At 43.0% G+C, this 21,213-nt stretch overlaps 1 protein-coding gene and 1 pseudogene across 1 annotated transcript in view; one reads left to right on the forward strand and one right to left on the reverse strand.

Annotated features, from left to right (window-relative positions):
* Positions 1 to 1,453: 1,453 nt before the first annotated feature.
* On the reverse strand, positions 1,454 to 3,366 carry LOC146611757 (uncharacterized; annotated as a pseudogene).
* A 16,211-nt stretch (positions 3,367 to 19,577) lies between these two features.
* Positions 19,578 to 21,213, forward strand: part of ccdc88c (coiled-coil and HOOK domain protein 88C) — a 66,996-nt gene continuing 65,360 nt past the window's right edge. The window contains exon 1 of the mRNA XM_085343256.1: positions 19,578 to 20,175. Coding sequence (XP_085199382.1) covers positions 20,116 to 20,175 — 60 coding nt within the window. The 5' untranslated portion in view covers positions 19,578 to 20,115. The remainder of the gene's footprint in view (positions 20,176 to 21,213) is intronic.

Below are 21,213 nucleotides of genomic sequence, written 5' to 3' on the forward strand. Positions count from 1 at the left end.
TATTATTATAAATCCTTGTTAGGATCACAGCGTCACGTTTAGTGTCTGATCATATTCACTCTCATCGTGTTGTTTGGTTCCACTGATACTGACCATCATTATTCTCACTTTTATGTCATAAACCTGTTGAATATGTTCATGAGTCCAAGATCTCCAGTCAGAAGTTCATGACATTTTCTCAATAATGGACAAGAAGAAGAAAAAAACCCTAAAAACGTTTCATTTATTTAAACATTTCAATATATTCTTGTGTGTTGGAGCGATTTGATGGTGTTCTTGTCAACCTGATGTTTTGTTGCACTTAATGGAAAAATAAATAAAAGTCAAACCTGAGTGTGTAACTGTAGGGGGCGCAGTCGAGCTCTGGTACTGATTGATCTGAGAGGTTTAATCAGAAGTCTGAATGACCCTTTGCAGCTCTCAGTCTGTAAAGTTCATATTTAGCTTCGTACATCTGCTCTCTGCCAGTGTGCTGGCGCTCACACCACACACATTATTAAATCCGTTATCAGGGAGCACGTTTACCCTGTAAAGGTCTGAATGCAGTAAACTGTTAGCTTCCTGTAGTAGTATTAGGAGTATCAGTAGTTACAGGTGTGAGTGTTGCAGTAACTCAAGTTTGTTTCTCATCTTTTCCAGATCACGTCCTCAAAGTTAAACTTGGTGTTTGTTTTATCCAATAAGATAAAATGATCTCAAACACACGTTCGTAAACCCGCCGTACATGTCTGCAGTCAGACTGCGCGCGCACACACGCTGTAGTATGTCTGCATTTGTCATTACACAGCATTTCATTACTCCTTCGTTAACTTGTTGAGTGAATGTGAGGACAGCAACACTCACAGTTTGATGTAAACACGGTGACGCTGTGATCTCAGAGTAATCACTTACATAATCCTTCCTCCGCTGTGCTGTGAAGCTCTCAGCCGAGCAGGGAGATTCAGATTGTGTGGATTTATACTGCTTCATTAAATTAAACATCAGATTAAACATCAAGTTCCCTCCATAAACCAGTGAGGTCCTTTAAAAGCATCGCTCACATATTCTGTTCAGTGATTTAGAGAATAAAAGCTCAGTCACTGGGTTTCATAAAGAGGAAGCTGAACATGTGAAGCTCTCCTTCAGAATAAAAGACACGTGCAGCAGGCTGGATGCTGAGCTTTATTGAAAGAACACAGGGGTCACAAACACCTTACAGTCAGGCAGTCACATGATTCATGAACGCCATCATTGAGTTACAGTCTGCTTTCACAGAGACTTCTGGACATCTTCAGACAGTAAATGAGGTGGAGGGTCTGGGGGTGTGAGTGAGGTGCAGCTGTCTGAAAACACACGCTTCATCGATATAGTGTGATGTCATCTGTGATCCTGCACAAAGCTTCCTTAATGGTGACTGACAGATGTCAGTGCTGAGGTTCGCAGGACTCACCTGAGACCAGGTGACACCAGACTGTCAATGAAGAGAGTCAGTGTGGACCTCAGACTCAGCCTCTGTTTCCCTGGGTGTTTGTCCCACTGCTTCCTGCCTGTGGAGGCTGAGGGCTGTTAGTAATGCAGAACTCTGAAGCGCTGAAACGTTCATCGCAGCTGTGACACTCTGAGAATTGCTCGGTCCATCACAGCGAAAGATGTATTTGAGACCACCCATCGAACACCCAACCTCATAGAGTGAGTGTATGATGATCTCTCTTGTACTGCGCTCAGACTTTGGTTGATCAAAAATTCTTGTAAACACAAAGGCTCCATCTGTCCAATAGCAAACGTCCCTTTCAATCAGTTCTAGGATGTTATATTCTCTCTTTCTGTCTGTGCATGTGCGACATGGGGAGAGATAATAATAATAATAATAATGGATTGGATTTATATAGCGCTTTTCTAGGCACCCAAAGCGCTTTACAGTGCCACTATTTATTCACTCTCACATTCTTATACTGGTGGAGGCAGCTACAGTTGTAGCCACAGCTGCCCTGGGGCAGACTGACAGAAGCGAGGCTGCCATATCGCGCCATCGGCCCCTCTGGCCAACACCAGTAGGCAAGTAGGGTAAAGTGTCTTGCCCAAGGACACAACGGCCAGGACAGAGAGCCCAGGGATCAAACCAGCGACCTTCCGGTTACAGATGCGATTCCCAACCCCCTGAGCCACGGTCGCCCGATAAGAGTAGATGAGGAGGAAGTTATTCTTTGTATATTTTCATAGACTGCTCAACTTTTGCAGAACTAAACGTTCTGCATGATCAGGTTTTATGGGCACAGAGAAAATCATCCTCGTCCCTTCGTACACTTTATCCTCGTAAACACTCTTTTTTAACATCCTCAGGCTTGTCGCCTTCAAGGACTTTATAAAGTGTGTTTGGGTCCTGTTGTTGTGGGATGGTTACAGCCAGAGTGTAATGCTTGTCTTGTATATGGTATCTGCCAAAGGGAAAGAAAACAAACATCTCAGATGATTTCAGACAGAGTGTGGGTATATTAATAAATCTGTTCTCTGTGACATTTACAGTTAATTCAGTACTTCAGTCTGAATTTAGACATGTTTATCGAGCTCGTTAGGGTTGGACATTTACCACTTTGATCTAAGTTAAACTGTAGCAAAATCACTTTATTCTATTTATGTATTTAAGAGTCAGTGAACATTATGTAGCACTTCATCATGTAGAAGTCGCTCTTTGGTGAGGAAAGAGCCTGACTCTAGAAATAGCTGGGCTCATCTCAACACACATCTCAGGCTCTGGAACCAGTCTCCTGAAAGGAATACTTTGTGGACCTCCTTAATCCCAATGACGCGTCTTCTTCAGAGGACCCAGAGTTCGGGGATGAGGGGGACAGCTCGACCATCACTGAGGACGAGGTCAGTAAGGCAGTTAAGAATCTCCTTGGTGGCAGCACCACCTGTGGATGTGATAGGGCTGTCCTGGCTGACACATCTCTACTGCATATCTGAGGCAGGGCCTCTGGATTGGCAGACCAGGGTGGTGGTTCCCATCTTCAAGAAGGTAGACCGGAGGGTGTCCTTCAACTATTGGGGATCACACTCCTCAGCTTCCCCAGGAAGGTCTACACCAAGGTGCCAGAGAGGAGAGTTCGTCCGTTAGTCGAACTCAGAGAGGGGAGGAGCAACGCAGTGTTTGTCCTGGTCACTGAACCAACTCTTTACCCTCTCCAGGACACTTGAGCTTGTGGGAGAGTTTGCTCAACCAGTCTACATGTGCTTTAGGGATTTGGTGAAGGCAGAGGAGAAATCTAGAAAATTTACTCACCTAGTTTTGATGACTTTCACAACTTTAGTCAGCCAGTTCATGTCCACAGCCAGACTGGTTCCAGCTGCCAGCAGGACATACCGCATGAGGCAGGGCAGCAACTTCATCTGCACCATTTAAAACAACACATTTTATTTACATTTATGATCCGCTTTAATGCAATAAATCAGTGCACGCCATAAACAGCTGACCAGAGTCAGAGTCTGTCAGTTCAGGATGTTCCAGATGTTGCAGCAGCAGAGAAGAACGTGGACGGAAAGAGACGCCTGCAGGAACATCTGGACCAGATGACCAAACTAGCAGCTGAAGAGGAGCTTTGTGATGCTGAGCGCTTCAGTGATGTTATTGAATTTGATGTTCAGGAAGATGTGAAATACTGTGGGCAGCTGTGGGAGGGCAGTCCACCCATGGCTGCTCCTAATCCAGCTTACAGTGAGAGCCTCCAAGAAGTGAAGAACACCATCCTCTCTAAAGCTTCAAAGTCTCCTGGGATCACTCTCTCACAGCTCAGAACCAAAATTCGGGACCTGTGGAACGCCCTCCTCAGTTTCAAGAACACACCTGAAGTTGTATTGTACAGAAAACTGGAGGCCCTGGCGAGAAAGCAGACCTGGATCCTGATAAGAAGCATGAAGACCACTGAAAACCAGCTTTTTAACACAACTGAAAATGGAACGCTCTACGAGGCACCAGTAAGTTATCTTTATAAAGAAAATAAACTGAAGATATGAAATATTTACAAATTCTTCATTTATATAAATGCTGAGAGGAGAAAGAGAGACTTCAGTGCTGAGAGGACTCTGACAGAGATCAGAGACGACTGCGTTCACAGTGAGTGTCTCATCACAGCTGAGTGAGATCTGGATTCACTTTTTAAACATATCCTTGTTTTAAATTATTTAGTCTTTGTCTTGGTTCCCGGGTCAGTGACACAGTGTTTTGAGTTTGTATGAGTTCCTCTTGTATTTCTGGATTTATGTGTTCTGCATTGTTTAGTCTGCCTGCTTGGTATTATTTCCTAGTGCTCCCTTGTTCAGGTATCCAAGCTTCTAGTTTCCTGTCGTGGGTGTTTGTTCCCTTTGTGGTCGTGGTCTCCTCAGGTGTGTCCTTGTGTCTCCGTGTTCCCTCTCTTGTCTTGTTAGTACGTCTCTAGTCCTACTCTTTGTTTCTCCCTTTCCTGTTTCCATGTTCTTCTCTCTGTGTTTCATCCTTTGTCTACCCAGTCTGTCACGTGTCTCCATGTCTGTTCATCCTCAGTCCCAGTGTCAAGCTCACGTGTCTTTGTCAGAGTCGGTGTGTTATTTCCTGTTTTATTTTGACAGTCTCATGTGTGTGCCCTCATGTGTGTTTACTTCCTGTATCATCAGTTAACTACTGTAGTTACTATTTCTCCCACTGTTCTTTGTCATGTTGTCATCATATCTGCCAGCTGTGAGCTCTGTTTGGAGAGTTCCCTGATTAATATTCTTAGGTTTCTGCTGTAGTTTATCTTGTGACCTGTAAATCCAGCATCAAAGCTTCTCTTGAGTCCTGCATATTGGATCCACGACTCTTCCTTCCACACAGGATCCTATGATATTATTTTATAAATCTAACCATGTCAACATGTTTCTCTATCACACAGGTCTACAAGGCATCGAGTCTCCACGGGTCTTCCTGGTCTCGAGTTTTAAGCAGCACTGGTGTGATTTCTCTCTTTTACAAGAGACCTTAGAGACAATGGCGTGTCCAGCGGGGTGACCTGGGGGGGCACAGGCCACCCCCCAAACCAGACTGGCCACCCCAGGTGCCACCCCAAAGGCAAAACAATAAAATTCAATCAAATATCAAATGTCCGATTATGTTTTCACGGTGACGCTCAGATATCCGAGTGTAAGTGAATGCAGCATCGCTTCTGCGCTATGCGCATCACGTTAGCAAAGGTAGGAGAGCCAAGCTCGAAAGACGTCACTGCAGGAAACAATTTTTCGGTGAAAGAAAATGAGGACAGAATAAATGTCCCGGTAAGTAATATCAAGTTTGTTGAGTTTAGTAAACTTTGGTGAAATTAGAATACCAAGGAAAAAAATAACACAAAGAATTATTGCAGCCGTGGAATATTTCAGACAGTATGCTACTGAGGGCAGCTAACATAAGAGTTATGAGTTATAAGATATAATCTAAGTCGTAACATTGCTGTATGGAGCTGCAAATTTGGTTGCAGGTTAACATAGCTGGACTGGCCATCGGGCATACCGGGCATATCCCCAGTGACGTATTTTTTATTTTTTTTGTAATGGCATGAACAATGAGAGGTGGTGGATTGGCCAGATGCAGGTCGATGTGTAGAAATAACTCCGTTGTTTGGTGGTGGCTATGACGGGGCTTCCACAGAGGCAACAGGTGGATGAGGGAAGGGGAGGCAGGAGGAGAGACCCGAAGCAGCCACCAGTCCGAGTGTCAGGTGAACTGAACTTCAGGTAAGAAGTTATGACCTGCAGTCTATCTGGGTCAGATATGAACCAAGTTTAGGTGGAGTTTATTTTCATGTTGCTGACTTTTTACCCTCAGCTGCAATAACTCATACTGCGTTCTAGCCAGTTTGACGGAGTTTTTATACAGCTGGGTGGGTGCTATGATGTTACTGATAGTGAACTTTATTTTATTCATAAGGTTAGTAGAGTTGCCAACGGCTCCTTAAAAAAATGGAATGGTCCCTCATTCAGAGAAAATATTACGCGTTTCGTATTGAGCTGAGAAGAGACGCAGTTTGTCCCGGACTTTAGCTAGAATGGAAAAAAGACACAAAGCTGGATTTATTCTGTCGTTACGCTGCACAGCTGGCTCTTCTTCTCTCATTCTCTCCCCTCCCTCTCCTGTTGCTACTTCAATCATGAAACTGATCAATGATCAGCTGATCGGCTTTTCTCTCTTGTTTGTTTATCGCCCACTTTGCGCCAGAAAGAGGAAACCAGCAGATATTGCGCTAAACAACAGCAGCACGTTTAAGCTTGATCAGCTGTTGTTAGAATGTATTTAATATTAATTTCTAGTATCAGCTGATGTTTGCTGGAGCCACAGCTGTAAAGCTGCTGGTCATGATGTCTGTTTAGATATGTGGTGAGAGGGAAACATGAAGATGAAACCAGGAGATGTCCTTACTGAATCATCAGAGCTGAACAGGTGATGGAGAAACAGGTTTACCTTTTAGGTGACATGAATGAGTTGAAGTTATGAACTGTTTCTGAGAGACAAATAACACCAGGATCCTTTTTTATGTAGCTGACAGCTGGTAACTGTGCAGGGGCGGGTCTAGCAAAGTGTTGCCAGGGGGCCAGGTAGGGCATTAACAGGGAAAGGTGGGCACAAAGAAATACTTTTCTTTCTTATTCTCATTTAAAATACCTAGTTTTTATTAAATAATTATCTAAATCTTACAACCAAAGTTTTTATCTGACGTAAAATGTATAGAAATCATACATATACCAACAAGACTGTACATCACTGTCACAACAGGGTTTGTTTTCAGTCAAAGTCTTTATGGCTTTACTACCTGGTGGGTCGGTCTGTAGTAAAAATGCCCAATTTTTTTGTCCCAGTCCAGCCCTGCAGGTTAATACTGGCAGTGTCACCATGCCAGCTGACTGTATTTTATCATCAGCCAGTGTTGTTCTTTATCAATATTACCAAAGTTTACCATAAGGCAGCATAGAAAGTATTTACTTGCTTTCAGGTTTTATTCAAATGTTAGTCTTTTCATTTGTTTCCCCACTTTTTTCCTGTTTCAAAATCAAACACCAGTTTGTGAGAAGATTATCTTCTTTTTTTAACAGGCAGATAAAGTTTTGCATTGGCATTGGCTAATTTGTCAATTGTTTGTTACAAATGTTCGTATTTTAATTTTCAAAAATGTTTTTGCCCAAAACATATGTGCACTATATGTCAGTAAAAATACTATGTAAATATTGTTGTCCTTGACTGCTGAGTAAACACTGACAAAGCACTGATTGTATCTCTTGTACTTTATCAACGCAGTATCTAAAAACTTTGCACCGTAGTGGTTAAAATCTCATTCTAATAAGAGTTAAAAGTGCATTTGGTTATTAGGTTTATAGGATTATTGAATTATGGTTAAGGGTTGGTAGAATTTTTTTTTAAACATTATCTGCCAATTAAATCTGCCACCCTTCTCCAAATCTGTGCCCCTACCTGGCCCCCCCAACAAAAATTTTCTAGACACGCCACTGCTTAGAGAGAGAACTTCCTATGAAGAAGAGAGATGCTCTGCTGTTTGTCATGCTCAACATCAACCCAGAGATCACCAGGAAGAAGAAAAAAGCTTTTCAGTCCAAATTAAAATACTGGGCTACTCTGTCTGCAGCTGGAGCAGCTGTTCCAGTTCCTGGTCTCTCTGCTAATGTTGATGCTGCTGTGCTGGTTGGTGCTGTCAAACATTATGTTCATGTGTTTGGTCTCGATATCCTGTCTCTGAAGAGACTTTCTGTGAGCACAGGTGTGCCCTACACTGATTTGTGTGCTGTCATCACTTCACCACTGGCTGCAGCAGAAATAACTACAGAGCTCCTCTTGAAGGTGATGACCCAACTTGTAGGAGTTGTTAAATTGATTGCAGCAGAGGAAGTATCCAGATTGACTTTAACAGCTGGAATCCCAGCAGCAATGGGTCTCTCTTTCACCATAACCTACACAATTCTGAATGCTATCATAAGCTCGCTGATGATGCTCACAGGGTGTTTGCAAAGAGTCTTGGTCTGTAAAAATAAAAGGCAATGAAACTGATCAGTGTGTCCGAGGCCTCAGCAGGTCTCATTTCCTCTGATCAGAGCAGAAACAGAGTAACTTCTCCCAGCTTCACACACCGAAAGCTTCCTCTTCCTCACATCAATACAGGAACAAATGTGATCTTATTATACAGATATGAACTGTGTCAATATTATAAACTTTGTAAAATGTAGAAGAGCTACTGAATAGTGTTGTTTTTTGTCATTTTTCATGTAATGAGTTTGAATATTTCTTGATGTGGCGTCTTCATCAAAAATGTTTTATCTGATTTTATAAAATGATGAAACAGATTTTTTTGAATCTCCCAGCAAAATAAATTATTTTAATGCAGAGTGTTTGATGTAATGTGATAAGCAGACGTGTGTAGAACAGAAACTGCTCTGTGGTGTTTGTGAGCTGTTTACTGTAGAGTGTGATGAGTGTTCACTGCCCTCCAGTGGTCACGGTGAGGAACTACAACACAAACGATCCCTATGAACAATGTTTATTTGTCTAGTACAGGGGTCTCAAACTCGCGGCCCGAGGGCCATTTGCGGCCCACGTCACCTCTACTTGCGGCCCGCAAGAAATATTTTTTTTTAAATTATTACACGAAAAATGATTTAATACAAGGGCAGAGTGTTACAGGCATGGCCCTTTAAGACTGTAGCCTCATGGGCGGTGTAGTCCGTGCTGCAGGGAGAACGTGTGGGACCGCCCCTCCCGCTGTGTGAGCGAGGGAGGGAGAAAAAAGTTAAGTAGAAAAGTACGAGCTGTCTCGGAGCAGAAACGGGAGCTGGAAGCATGTAAATATAATAATAACCACTGCAGCCAAACAGAGTGCCTGACATATGCTGACAAGCCCAGTTGTAAGTAAGCTATTAAGACTCGACTGTACACCGTGTTCGTGTTTTCCTCTGAAACAACAAGTTCCGTTGGAGCAGTCTTTCAACGCCTCTCTCTGTCTCTCGCTAGCAAAGTCGACCCAGACAACAAAGTAAAGCTAGTTTTCAGCTACGAGCCGACACGAACCCGACGTATTCGCCAGAGGTCCCTTTAGTATGGTTCGGAGCCGCTGACCTGGCCGAGGTAAGCATGTTGAGGGGTTGGCTGTGTTAGTTCAGTGACAGATTTATTTGGAAAGAAAACAATTTTCACTTGCAGTCGAAAACTAATGTGCACACTTATGCCTGCATTTTTATTTTGTTATATACAAACAAAATTGTAGCAAAAGTGCTTCCACGTGTTTGGCCAGAAAGAGCTGTTTATTTGGTAGTTCAGTGAAACTACTGTACTATACTGCTGAGTGACTGTCTTCTGCTCGTCAGATACATTTCATTGCCATGTTGACCCTGTGCTAACTTGCATATGACAAATGAAACTGAAAGGCTTCAGATAGTTAAGAGTGAGAAAAATATTGCGTTCATGTTTGCAGTTTTGTCTTGCTACACAATATTTGGAATTAAATAAAACAAACAAAACACTACATTTTAGGAAATATTAGACGGTGTTTTCGTGTTTGTACTACTTGGACACTAAAGTGGTCCTCCAATGAGATGACGGTGCCAGAAGTGGCCCGAGGCTCATTTGAGTTTGAGACCCCCGGTCTAGTATTAATAAAATGTATTTTAGCATATTTCATAATATCCTCCTAAACTTGGGGGGGGATAAGTAAACCTGGTGAATCACTAAACTCTCAGCTTCATTAGAATGGATCATTATGGGTAAATGTAATATAGAGGTCTCCATTTACTCCATAACACAATGATTTATTTGGTACATGTATACAAATCTATAATTATAATCTAAAACTAAACTGAGCGACTTTCAGTGACTTGTTCTAAAAAAAATCAACCTACAGTCATTTTACAGTCATCAGAAATATGAGTCTTGGTTTTCCTGCAGAACATTTCAGACTGAGCAGCCAATCCCAGTCAGAGAGAAGTGGATGTGACAGAAACACAGCAGAGAGAAGGACAGAAGGTCAGAGCTCTCAATTCAAGGAGCAAACACACAAAACAAGACGGGAAGAAATTTCAGAGGTTGGAAATACAAAAAGCAAATGAAGGACAAGCTGGTAAAAGGTGGATGATGAAATGGATAAAATAAAATGAAATAAAATGCAGTTGGTGGTCCAAATTAATGGAAACTGTGACTGCAGTTTTTAATCTAACAATTGCTTGTAATGCTGTGTGTATTAATAATAGCAAATTATATAGGAACAATTTGCAGGAAAATGGAAAGTTCCTCACTCAGACTTTTTAAAACTCTTCTAGTTTTAAAAAGTTTGAAACATCAAGAACCCTGAACAGTTTTTATTCTCCTGCTGCAGGTTTGGAGGATGTTGTTTTATTCTTGTCACACAGTGGTGACAATTATTGTATAGATTATATTAATGAACCAACAGGTTTGATTACAGGAGCAGAGTGGTGTGTTTAAATGAGTCCAGAGGCAGGGATGCAAATTTAAAGAACCAGCTGGCTTTAGTGAACCGAACCACAGATTTGACAACCACAGGTTTATGCTACTACACACAATTATGAAAAAAAAAATTACAAAAACATTTTAATACATAAAACTACCAGCATAAAGACTTGGCCAAGTGTAAAAACTCCAAAACGCGTACAAAACACAACAGAAGTGCTCCAGGATGCTAGGGGGCAGTGTTGAGCATTTGTTACCTAGTGGCTACACAAGCCAGCAAGTACCAACGACCGGATTTGGTGTGTGGTAGTAACAGGTAAATGAACTTTTTTTTTTTTTAATTATTTGAATATATATGAGTGCTTGTGTATAAATACACAAACAATACACACATGCTTTCAGTTGTGTAATTTAAGTGATCTAGTAGCTCTGCTCTCTAAAAAGAGCCGGAAATCCCATCACTATTTGCTACTGGCTAAAATCTTCTGGTTCGTCGTGGTGTAAGTTGGAGCTATCATCATGTAAGGGCTCTTCTTTACCAGGTTTTCTCTTTACCCGTAAACCCTCTCTGTACACTGATAATCAGGTGGTTCTTAACACACTCAAGATCTGGTTTCAGTTTAGACGTCACTTTAATTTTGTAATGCCGTCTTCCTCGGGTCCTCTAAGCGACAACCATTTGTTTCCCGCTTCACTCTTGGACTCGACATTCTCAGTGTGGTGTGACAAGGGTATAAAACAGTTCAAACATTTATTTGTGGATGGTGTTTTCGATAGTTTTCCCAACTTGTCTTCTCGTTACGATCTCCCTATCACCCATTTGTTTCGCTATTTTCAAATTTGAAATTTTGTTGCCAAGTGTTTCCCAAATTTTCCCCTCTTTACCTCCAGAACAGCAGTGGGAAACTACGCTATCATTTATTCCTCGTCACAGAGGAACCATTTCAAAACTCTATGATACTATCCTGTCTTTTAGTAACCACTCAAGTGTCCATGGGAAGGAGAACTAGGAATTCAAATACAGGAGGAGTCTTGGAGACAGGCTATAGTGAGGGTACGATCTTCCACCTCCTGTGCTCGTCTTGGACTTATTCCATTTAAGGTCTTACACAGGGCGCATTTCTCTAAGTCTAGACTTTCTGACTTGTATTTGGAAGTGGAAAACAAATGTGATAAATGCCACGGCTCTCCTTGTCACCTTAGCCACATGTTTTTCTGTCCTGAGCTGGAAGCTTTCTGGACTGGATATGTTCCTATTATATCAGCTGTTCTTGGAGTAACTCTTCATCCCTGTCCTCTGATTGCTATGTTCAGGATTCCTGATCGCTCAGGAATCCTCAGCTTTTCTAAGTATGTTTACTCAGGAAAATGAAGAAAGGTTCATTGTATTTCAGTAAGTGCAAGTTCTGTTTTGTTTTCTTTTTCTAATAAAAAAATTGCAAAAAGAGCTTCTTCACTGTTCGGCTGAGATAAGGTTCACACTTCTGCTGCACGATGACAAAGTTAAACACTCGTTAACACAAGTTTGGCAAATTATTTTTGCAACTATTGACCTAAAAATACAACCAAGGAGTTTTTTTTATAACCATTTAAATGATTTACAGAACAATCAGCTGTTCTGCATCAAATACGATGCCACACAAATGAGTTTCTAAGAGATGGAGGAGCCCATCATAGCCTGACACCTGCAGGGGATCAATGTTATACCCCGTATGTCCAACCGAGTGATTTATGACCCCAATAAAACGATTGATGACATAGGAAGTAATAAAGCAAATAATAAAACAGCAGTCACAAAAATATAATATTAATAATATTGTGATATTAATAATAAAGTTATGATATTTCATAACTCGTTAATTTTCAATAATTCCAAAAAATATGTGATCATGCAAAAGAACAACAAAATTTTTATCCAACTTTTGTTTTTTTATCCAAACAAAGTTTACTTTTGATGGCCACAAAAATGCCGTCTGTTTATGACGCGCCTGTGTGTTTGTGTGAAAATGTGTTAAACCACGGTGACGTCCTAGTTAAACTCGTGCTTTTGTAACAGTGAGTATGGCGAGAGACAGAGGCTGCATGCCCCAATGGAAAACTTTATTACATTTTATTTGCATTTGTTTAATCCGAACAGAATCAAAGTCACAAACTCTCATGATCTCAAACCCCCGAGCACAAGCTGACAGCGTCTCCCACCTAACCCCAAGCCTTAGCCAAGTTAACAGGGTTCTCCTGAAATCCCCCGTGTTCGTCCAAGCTCACAGCACTGACCCCGTACCACAGCTTTCTAGGGTCTCCCCTCTACCCCCAAAACCTTATGCATGTTAACAGGGACCTCCCCTGAAAAACCCTTAGGCATCTTCACAGGATCCCTCTTCTCACATCCAGCGCTCGGGGTAAAATGACTCAGTCAGCTGGTTCAGGTGCAGCCGAGGGGAGGAGTCAGAGAAATCACCTGCCATCTCAGAGTCTGTTACTATGGTGACTGACTTGAGTTGAAGTTGGAGGACATTTCAATAACATCTTTGATGGATAAATGGCCACGTGGTTTACATCACAGAACAAACTCTGATCTCTCTGCTTTCATCTCACTGATATCTGGAGAGAGAAACATCCTGATGACAGAAGGTGAACAAATTAGTTCCTCAACCTAGAAAAACATCGCTGCACCATTAACACTGTTGTCAAGTTAAACATCAGTGTGGTTGTTACTGAGGACCGAAACAGCCAACTTCTGATCCAACAAACAACTTTACAGATCCAGTTTCTCACAGGCAGATTCCGTCCTGACCTCCATTCCTACAAAGACCTTAAATAATAGTTATGTGATCGAACTATCGCAGGTGCTGAGCTCTATTAATCTTCTCAAAAATAACAAATCAGCAGGAATGGACGGTCTAACTGAAGAGTTTTCTAAGGTTTTTGCTGCTGAGCTGGGCCTATTTTTGAGCAAAGTCTTGATGAGGGAAGTCTTCCCCCCACTATGACTCAGGGACCGCCCACTCTCATTCCCAAACCCAATAAAGACAGTTTACTTCCAGATAATTGGCGCCTATTTGCCTGCTCAATAAGGATTATAAGACTTTAGCTCTAATTTCAGCAAAGAGGCTCAAAACGGATTTCCCTCATAATGAACACAATCAGGTTTTATGGCTAACAGACAAATAACCCACAGTATCAGGTCAGTGCTGGACGTTTTAGACTGCTGTCAACTTTTTGATGACAGTGGATTCATGTTATTTGTAGATCTTTATAAACACCAGTTCATTTTACAGTCCTTACATAAACTTGGCTTTTGTTCATCCACAGAGACTCTACAGAAACAGCTCAGTGACACTAACGGTGTCAGACAAGGATGGCCTGCTTCTCTGTACCTCTTTTTACCATTCGTCCAACTCTTAGCAGACCACATCAGATCTCATATGTGTCTCACTGCTGGACAGAAATCTGATCATCACTCAGCTGCCTGATGGTCCTGTTTTACTGATGAATGAATGACTTACATCTGAATATTAACGACCGTGAACTTATGGAAGGAATGTTCCAGTACAGCTATTTGTAATATACAAGTTAAATGATGTTGAATAATAATTACGAAGGATCAGCAAAGAAGGACATCCTTAAATCTGGAACCTATCCTCAGAGAGATCTCTCCTTAAGAGGAAGAGTTCTGCTCACCAAAGCAGAGGCAATCTCACCATGAACAATAGCAGCTCTGTGTCTGCATGTGGAGAAAAAACTGTAATGATGCTCTTTACCTTCCTGTGGAGAAATAAGACTCGTTATGTAGGGAAACCTGTTCTCACGAGTGTATATGCTAAAGGTGATCTAAACTGTACACATTTAACACATTTAAGATTTAAATATAACACATTAATTCAAACAGTACATTCAATGTGTTCATCACAAAACCGAAAAGCAATGAAAACTGTAGGAGCCTGCATGAGGTTCGAGCTCGCGCTGTAGTCTCTTATCGCCCCCTAGTGGTTAAACAATCCTGCTGTACTTCTACTGCACTTTGTAGATGATTAATTTAATTTTACTTATTTATCCTTAATGTTTCTTTTTCTCTCTTCTTCTCCACTAAAACAATTACAACATTCATGAGTCTCACTAAATATGGTAAAACTTGTGAACAAGATGTAAAAAAAAAGACTCAGACTTGAAGTTAACTCTGGAAGAGAGGAAAAGAAGAGAAAGTCAAAATCAGAGGACACCGGGCCACCCTCCAAAATAAAAGTATATCTCAGCAGGTTGAAATCAAGAAATAATAAGAACCAGTAAATAAAACTGAAAGGTAAAAATGGAAAATAAAATAGAAGACTAAATAAAAATAAAATATATACAAAATGAACAAAAGTGGCGAAAATTCACACTCGAACAAGTAAATAAAAATAAACAGACTAAAAATGAAAAGATATCTTAATTAGATATGACTAATTAAGTCAAAAATATGCAAAAGTAAATTAATTGAATAAGAAAAATAGAAAACATAAAATTAGAACAGTAAAAAAAACCCAATTAAAATAAAAAATGGCAAATGAAATAGAACTAAAACATGAAATGAATAAAATAAAGATCCACAGTAGAGACCACAGTGGAATATAAATAAAGGAGCGTTCAGAAAGAAGCGGGATTTTCTGCGCAGCCGTACAGCGTTGCGCTCTGTGACGTGTAGTAGCGTGAGTGCGCCACAGGGTGGAGCTGTTCCCACACGGTGTGAGCGTGTCTGATGGACTTCCGGTGTTCGTGTGAAGCCGTGAGCTCAGGTTTCCTTTCAGAATAAAAGCACACACAAAGAGAGAAAACTGGGGTGCAGGACCACAGGTGTGACCCGCCCCTCCTCCCTCCACAGGTATAACGAGATAAACTGATGACAAGCGCAGTGACGTCAGACTGAAGCACGCTGACGTGTTTATGAAAGTTTCAGGCATAAAAACGTCACAGCGCGTGCGCCACTGCGGCTCCGTTGCTTTGATCCTTCAAACCTGTAAGTAAAATCAGAGAGTGCGCAGGCGCAGCGAGAGGATTCCCTGCTGCTCACCACGTGAGGTCGTTTCAGGAGAAAACCTGCGTTAAACTCATTACAAACAGGACGGCGAGTATTTACAAATTTTAAATAAATAAAATCAGTCTTTCAAACAGCAGCTCAGGATCTTCATTGATTATGAACACAAACATTCAGATCACAAAAGAATCGATTTAAATAAAAAACAATAAAAAAAATCATCCTGAAGAAATTCTATCCTCACTCTTGCCTTCCTTTAGGGGGCGCCACAGTCCTGCTGCTCGGTGCAGATTAGCATCAGCTGGTTCAGTCCCACCTGATGGCCTCAGAAAGGTGCTTCATCACCAGCGTGTGACACAGAAACATCTCGTGATGGTGAAACCGTGAGCTCTCTCCAGACCTTCAAACTTTATTTAAAACATGCTGAAGCTTCCAGTGAGACTGTCGGGCCACAGTTCATCATCATTTCATTGTAAACCATCAGGTGCTCCTCACAATAGAATAGAATAGAATAGAATGCCTTTATTGTCACTATACAGCTGTACAATGAGATACAGAGCATCTCCTACTCAGTGAAAACATGCTGGGGGGGGGGCACAGTTCTGCAGGACTACATGGATAGTATTAACAGAGGGAAAAGATATATATATATATATAAAATGTACAAATATACAGGCCAGTTTTAAAAAAAAGTGTGTGTGTGGGGAGGGGCTGTGTTATCGGTGCATGTGTGAGTTCAGGGTGGTTGTAGCTTTGGGGAAGAAACTGTTTTTGAGTCTGTGGGTCTTTGTGCTGATGCACCTACTCCTGAGGACACCAAGGAACCAGAAGGTGTGGACCCTCTCCACACACTCCCCCTTGATGTAAAGGGGGGCCAAGTCGGTGCTGTGCCTCCTGAAGTCAACAATGAGCTCTTTGGTTTTCTTAGTGTTCAGTGTCAGGTTGTTTTCTGAACACCAGGCTGCCAGCTTCAGGACTTCCTCTCTGTAGTCTGCCTCGTCTCCCTTTGAGATGAGTCCGACTACCGTGGTGTCATCAGCAAACTTGATGATGAGAGTGTTGTTGTGGGTCGAGCTGCAGTCGTGGGTGTAGAGAGAATACAAGAGGGGGCTCAGCACACAGCTCTGTGGGGAGCCGGTGCTCAGTATGCGGGTGGAGGAGAGATGAGGGCCGAGTCTTACAGTCTGGGGCCGGTTTGTAAGAAAGTCCTTTATCCAGGCACATGTGAGAGGAGGGAGGCCAAGAGTGACCAGTTTGGTGATGAGGATGTCCGGGATGATTGAAGGCTGAGCTGTAGTCCACGAAGAGCATTCGGACGTAGCTCTGCCGCTGCTCTAGGTGACTCAGCACAGTGTGGAGGGCTGTGGCGATGGCGTCTTCTGTGGATCTGTTTGCGCGGTATGCAAACTGGCGGGGGTCGAATTCTGGGGGGAGGTAATCCTTGATGTGCTGAAGGACTAGTCTCTCAAAGCATTTCATGATTACCGGTGTGAGGGCCACAGGGCGGTAATCATTCAGGCTGGAGATGGGAGACGTCTTTGGCACTGGGATGATTGTGGCTGATTTTAGACAGGATGGGATGGCTGCCTGATCCAGTGAGAGGTTGAAGATTCTGGTGAAGATGACGGTAAGCTGGTGGCCACACGCTTTTAGCACCTTCTCCGTCTGGACCGGCCGCCTTCCTGGGGTTCACTGCTAGAAGCACACGTCTGACATCGTGCTCTGTTACAGTGAGTGGAGCGGTGCAGGAACCAGGTGAGGGTGAGGATGGGAGCAGGGCTGAAGCAGATGAGTGTTGCTGTTGTGATGTTTCAAAGCGGGCGAAGAAGCTGTTTATTTCCTCTGCCAGCTGCACACTCAGATTTTCTGCTTTCACAGCCTCTGTGGTTGATGATGTCTTGCATTCCCTGCCACACCTCCTGTGTGTTGTTGCTGGACAGCTGGGACTCGATGTTTCTTTTGAGGTCTGTCTTGGCTTTTTTAATCCCCCTTTTCAGGTCAGCTCGAGCAGCCCTGTACAGAGCTCTGTCACCTGACCTGAAGGCGGCATCGCGGGCTTTGAGGAGTGAGCGGACCTCGCTGGTCATCCAGGGTTTTTGGTTTGGGAAAACCTGAATGCTTTTGTCCACAGTCACGTTTGCAGTAGAGAACTTGATGTAGTCCAGTACTGATCCTGTGAAAGTTTCTAGGTCCTGGTGTTCAAATATGTCCCAGTCTGTCTCTGTGAAGCAGTCCTGTAGTTTGGAGAGAGCTTTTTCAGGCCAGGTCGTAACCGTCTTTGTGGTGGGCACTGCGCATGAGGGGGGTGTAGGCTGGGGAGAGCAGGAAGGAGAGGTGGTCGGACTGACCGAGGTGGGGGAGGGGTATGGCTCCTCATATGGAAAAGAAATAGTAAAAACATATATGATTTACTCATGAAAGTGGCCACTTTCTCATTACTTTCATATATTGTTTTAGTAAGTATCCAAAACATACAAGTTTCATTATATAATTTTTCAAGGGATCTTATATGTGTTTTCACTCTTGTATGCTTTTCATACAAGTTTCATACAAGACAGATACAAACTTTATAAGATTTATATATATCTTTTCCATATGGCTCTATATGCATGCTTGATGTTGGAGTAAACATGGTCTAGAGCGTTTTCTCCTCTGGTGGGACATTTGACACCAAACCTCCCTGTTGGTGTTTTTGGGGTGATACACTGTTTGTCAGTGTACGGCACCGTGAAGCTTCGTGTAAGCGAAGGAAGCTCGAGACGTTAAATCTGCTGCCGTCTGCCGGGATGATGAAGAAACGAGACGATGACCAAACACAGCCGTGAAACTCTCAGCTGCTTTCAGAGACACAAAATAAAGCTGCTGGGATGGCCCAGCCAATCAGCTCACCTGAATCCACCTGACACAAAGAATGAAGTTCAGAGTTCATAGACGGGCCCACACAAATAAACACAAAATGATTTGTAAATGTAAATTATAATTGTAATAAATAGGTAAATTAACAGGGCTCATGTCACGTGTTGTGATTTGATTACGATGTCTGTATTTGATTTTTAAGGCATTTTAATTTGTCCATTATTGACAGTTTGTGTCCTCCATACATTTCCCTCCTCGGGGCGGTCTCCATCTTGTTCTGTCTGAACTCTTTGTCTAACGTCACCAACAGACCGAATCAAAGAGTAAATACGATGGTCTGGTTAGTGATTTGACCCCTTTACCACTGGATCCTGCTGCTACTTATGTCGGTCAGGTGTGTTTCCCCTCTGTAAGGAGGAAAAACAACCGTGAAATAAGAACTCTGTTTCAAAAAGACAGAACTTGTGTCCCAACGGCTGTCGCATATTGGAATAACTTATACCAGGACCTGGAATGGGAGAAGATTTGGACCTTACCGTCGAAATTTCTATTAAATAACAAAGTAAAGGAAATATCTTTTAAAGTTATTCATCGTTTTTACCCAACTAGGTCTTTTCTTGTACGTTATAAAAAGGACATTGATGTTAACTGTACATTTTGTAATTGTGTGAAGGAAGATATTTCTCATTTATTTTGGTCATGCTTATACACGAGTCTTTTCTGGCAAGAATTCTGTGTTTTTGTTGTTTCCTTTATCTTTTCTGAGTTCTCTCTTTGTTACGAGAATATATTGTTTGGTTTCTTTAAGTACCCTATGCACAGGGCGAACGAATTTTATTTGGTTAACTTATTGATATTATTGGCTAAATTTCATATACATAAATCTAAATTTTCTAACGCAAAACCATCCTTTCGGTGCTTTTTAAATGAAACCAAACAATATGTTAAAACCATACAACATTCTCAAAATCAAAAAGCTGTCAAAACCGTAAACCTATGTTCCCTGTTCAATATTATGTGATTCTATAACAGACTGTGTCTATTTTGCTTATTTATACGAATCCCCTGACATTGTGTTTCCTATTTTGTATTTGTATTTTGTGCTTTGTCAATAAATTTTAAAAAAAAAAAAAAAAAAAAAAAAAAAAAAAAAAAAATACGATGGTCTGTTATTGGCAGATTTCCTGAAAAGAGGCGGGAGCAGAGTTTGTAGTGAGCGCTGATTGGCCGGCGGGTCCGTCGGTCTGTGCTCGTGCGTGTGGCGTCTGTGGGTCAGGTTGATGGAGCGCTGTGGAGGAGAAACACGGTGAAGGTGCTGCGAGCAGCGGAAACTTTTCTGTGTGCCTCCGCTTCGCGTTTTTCCTTCGTCCCGCCTTTTTCGGCTCTTTTTCACTCACTTTACTTTCTTTCTTCAAACTTCACGGCGGTTTCTCCACTTTACGGTCCCAGTGGTGTCTCCCTGGCAACACGATCAACTGTCCTGCGAAGTTAGGGTCTGTGTTTTTACCTTCAGCGGAAAAAAACTGCTCGTTCACGCGCTGAGCTAACAGAACCGAGCCGGGACCGACGGGAGCGCGCGCAGAGGCTCTCCCAGTACTTTTTTGGTTCCGTTTCCGTTCGTGTGGCTCGGACCGGCTCTTCGTCGCGAGACAATAGTGAGGAAAAGAAAGAGAGAGGGAGCTCGCGCTGGTGGCGGGGAGGGTCGATGCCTCGCGGCGCTTTGTTCTGCCCGCTGTGGAGACCTCCCGCGTGCCCGCCGCGGATACCTGCCGATCGATCGGAGTATTGATGACCGAGCAGAGCCATGGACGTCACCCTCTCCGAGCTGCTAGGCGCGTTCATGGAGTCCCCCCTGGTGGTGTGGGTGAGTGCACGCGCGCACACACACAGCTGTGAGTTTTGGTGCCCACGCGCTGCACACGTCAGGTGTATCACACATACACACACACACATTGATTTTGGGGAGTGAGCGGTTGGCGGAGCTTCTGGTTCGTGATTGTGGGACTTTCCAGGTGTTACACAGAAAAGTTCACGCACTGTTTTCCAGAGCACATTTTAATCGGAAAGAGTTTGAAGGACTTCCGGTCAGTCTGAGCTTCAGGGGTGGTTTGAGTTCCTGAAGGAGCTGCAGAGACCAGGAGAAGCTTCCGGATGTTTCACCTGAGCTCACCTCATCACACCTTTAACAGAAACACACAGAGCACAAGCCAAGCACTCAGCATCTCTGAGAATCCGCACAGACGGAGCAGATGTGCGCATGGACCAGGACCAGGATTGAAACCAGGAACAGAGCCAGGATCGTGATCAGGGTTGAGACCAGGAACAGGACCCAGAGCTGGACCTGGACCAGGGGTTCTTGCAGGGTTCAGGTGGATCGATGTACAGCTGCAGTTCGTGGATGTGAAGAAGCCCGCTGGCTGGCCTGGTGTCGGCCCATCAGCCAGTTTTCCCTGCATGAGCAGCGGATTCAGACTCTGCAGGAACCCTTGGATGTGTCGGTGAAAGTGTCCCTGTGTCACTTCCTGATCAGAGTTTCTGTCCAGCACAGACGGGCACAATGGTTGGCTGAGCCGGCGGGTCAACAGGAAATGAGGTCACAGGGAAGCAGGAACAGTCCGGTGGACCCAGACTGACTGTCGGAAATCCTTCGCGGCTTCATGAAGCTCCAGATGTTTCAGCGGTGATGGTTTGGGCTGTTCTCAGGTCAGTGATGGAGAAATGGAAACATCTGGATGACAGCAGAAACTGCAGATGTGCTTCAGCCCTCGCAGATGCCCCAGTGACCCCTGCACGTGCACTGATGCCTCTGTGGGAGGGTCTTCTTACAGCCAATCACGTGTAAAAACTCGATTGGTCGATCATTTCCTGTGTTGGATGTTTCAGGAGCTGCGGGGTGTCGTTA

This window comes from Diplotaxodon limnothrissa, linkage group LG19 (genome assembly GCF_057381915.1).
Source record: "Diplotaxodon limnothrissa isolate DT_005_m linkage group LG19, D_limnothrissa_male_GT1.1, whole genome shotgun sequence".
Taxonomy (NCBI): domain Eukaryota; kingdom Metazoa; phylum Chordata; class Actinopteri; order Cichliformes; family Cichlidae; genus Diplotaxodon; species Diplotaxodon limnothrissa.